General features: G+C 32.4%; 1 protein-coding gene across 1 annotated transcript; it reads left to right on the top strand.

Moving 5' to 3' along the window:
- Positions 1-2,025: 2,025 nt before the first annotated feature.
- Positions 2,026-2,678, top strand: LOC146950008 (conglutin-like). Its single transcript, XM_085745981.1, has one exon. The coding sequence runs from the start codon at positions 2,071-2,073 to the stop codon at positions 2,488-2,490; it is 420 nt and encodes a 139-aa protein (XP_085602107.1). The 5' UTR covers positions 2,026-2,070; the 3' UTR covers positions 2,491-2,678.
- The last annotated feature ends 433 nt before the right edge of the window (positions 2,679-3,111 follow it).

The following is a 3,111-nucleotide window of genomic DNA, read 5'->3' as shown; positions in this document are numbered from 1 at the left end:
GTTTATCCAATGAGATCAACTTATAGGTTCCTTCCTCGGAAAGCTAGTGAGGTGGATGAGAGGCTAAGAAAAATTGTGCAGCTTCTTTCGATGGTGTCAGAGTCTTGGTCTCGTCTTGGTCTCTCAAGGTGGGGGTTTTCTTTTGACAGCTTACTCTATGATAGAATTCGACTCGGCATAATCTCTTTTGAAAGAGGATTATAGTTAGACCTTTAAGGTATTTCATGTGTTTTTTGTAATGAGTTTGTAGACTCGGGTTGTCACCTTCTTATTAGATGTTCTTTTTTATGCAATATGTAGTATCATGTGCTTCTAGGGTTGGGATGAAAATCTGTTTTATCTTTAGATTTGACTAGCCTTCTTAATATTATGTTAGACTTAGGTTGGAGAAAAATAAGAGGTTAGATTTCTCATTAGTCCTGACAAACTGTTGTGGGATCCTTGTGGAAATCTTGTAATGCTCACATCTTTTTCAGGGAATGAGACATTTGTGCTGCAGTTGGTAGATATGATTAAATTCACCTGTTAAAAATTGTTTTTAGGCAAATATTATGGGTAACACATGTTCCTTTTAGGAGTGGGATCATGAACCTATTATGTGTTAGCAACAATAGAGTCATGTGATGGATTTGTCTAAGATTGGTTGACTGTGAGGTTTTATTCCAAGTCCTCCTCAGTTTGGCTAGGGTCGGGTGATCTTGATTGAAGGTTGGATGATTTTATGATGTTGTTTTAGTTTCATTCTTGTTTAACCGTGGGATAGATCCTTTGCTATATTTTGTCTTAGCTTGAGTACTTCTCGTACTCGTTTGTGTATGCTTGTATTCTTTTAAAAGATTTCTCCTAATGTATACACACACATACACATATGCCATTAAAAAAAGAAGAGCCAATGACCCTTTGTGAGGAGATGATGGATGCATGAAGATATAATGGGTGCATCTGAGAGACCATGTATAGTTGAAGAAATAGGGAAGTTGTGTTCGACTAGCGGGGGTTTATGTGAACCCTTGAATCAAAATGAATATTTTTAACATCAAATGGGGGTATTCTTTTTTAAATCAAACTGCAGGGGTTTTAATTAAAACCTCCATTTAGAGAATCTAACTTCAATATGATATCATATTTGGATTCTAGCTAGCTTATAGTAATACATTTTAATATGTGCATAATTGATGTAGTTTAATATGATTTTTTGAGAGGTAGTCTAATAATGTTAAATTACTGAAAAATGTTAAAAAGATAATAATTTAATTTATAATACAAAGTCTAATATAATAATTAATGATGGTAAAAAAAAAAAAAAGAGAAATACTACGAGTGTTTTCGAGACTCTTTAAAGATTTTACATGATAAGTTTTTATAAAAATTCATGTATTTACTGAAATTGTATTAATTGATTTTTTTTAAAAAAAATTTGAATTTAAGATATTTTAAGAGTGTCTTATACACTCATTAGAGAATGCCTTCAGAGGACTCTAAAAATCCTAAACTTAAAATTATTCCTTAAAAAATCAAACATATATTACAAATTTCACTATATTAAATATACAAATTTTTATAAAAAAACTTACTATCAAAAGTCCTCAAACAGTGCTTGAAGATATTAGTTAACATTTTTCTTTTAAAAAAATAGTATGGCCTAACCCTAACCAGAGGTAATTAAACACTAGACATTCTTGACGTCCGAAGTAGGTCTTGTCTATTTCCACCTATAATTGCATCTTAATATCAAATCCTCGGGATTAGTTATATTCTCTAGAATATAAATATAAATCTATATCTATATATATTCAAGGGAAAACTACAATCCAAATCAAGCAATCTAGCTGTTGTGCAGCAAAGAAATCACCTGACCCGTGTTCATGAAATTCTCATACGTGGAACCCATAAAACAAGCATATAAGCAAACATAGCCACACCATGAAAACACCAAAACCTAAATATTCCCCTTCCACGTACCTAACATGCATCACCCCAAATCCTTTATAAATACCACCCTCTATTCCTCTCTATTACTCATCAACTCAAAAAGAAGTAATAGCAAAAACTCTCAAATTTCACATAACAATGGCCAGGCACAATATTCTCCTCATGGCTTCTCTTCTTGCATTAGTTCTCTTCATTGCTCAAGCAACCGCCACAAGGAAATCAGATAGGCCAGACGAAAGTTGCCGGAGGCAACTCCAGAGGTTGAACCTAAATCACTGTGAGAAACACCTAATGGAGAGGATTAGGGAAGACGAGGACGTGCTGAGAATGAGGGGAATCAACTACCAGGAAGAAGATCTCAAGGAGAAATGTTGTGATCAGCTTAGTGAAGTTAACAATAAGGAATGTAGGTGTAATGCTTTGCAAGAGATAATGGAGAATTTGAGTGATAGGTTGGAAAAGAGGGAAATGTATGAGATGGAGAGGGAGGTGAGGAATTTGCCTAAGAGGTGTGGTATTCCACAATCTTCTGAATGTGACTTGAGCGATCAGTACTAAAAAATAAGTATGGGGTAATGTGATAGCTTAATTATTGTATTAGTTAAGCTATCTCTTTATGTTTATGTAATGTAATAAAGATCATTAGTGAAAATGGTCATGAAATGAAAGCACATATATATTGTGCTTTATGGTTCTTTACCTTTAATTGTTGTTTGAAAATAAATTAAAATCTTTGCTTTTACAAATTTATTGGTTTTGCTTTCTCAATCTGTGTTGTCTTTTTTTTTTTTTTTAAAAGAGAAACACATAAAACACACGGAGGATTTTTTATTTTTTTAAATTAATACTAAGGAGCGGGAAAGCACATCGATGATTTTATATAAGACAAGCTATGAATTACCTTCAATAAAATTTAGACCTACGAATCTCTCATACGGGATAGTATACACCCTTAAGTCATTGTTATAAGTAAAAATAAACATTTTATATTCATTCATTAAATGATGTATATATGTTGTCTATAATAAAGAATATATATACATCATTAATTGAATCGGGGGCGAATGCATTTGTAGACTATGTGGGGCTAAAGCTCCACATGAAATTTTCCCTTTTTTTAATAAATAAAACACATCTTAAAAATAAGATCTTTTGAATGTTTTGTCACTTGTTAATGAT

The sequence above is a fragment of the Medicago sativa genome, chromosome 2 (genome assembly GCF_051527215.1).
Source record: "Medicago sativa cultivar Bolivia chromosome 2, Bolivia_mono, whole genome shotgun sequence".
NCBI classification, from domain to species: domain Eukaryota; kingdom Viridiplantae; phylum Streptophyta; class Magnoliopsida; order Fabales; family Fabaceae; genus Medicago; species Medicago sativa.
The sequence above is the reverse complement of the archived record's forward strand: the minus strand, read 5'-3'. Positions and strand labels throughout refer to the sequence as shown.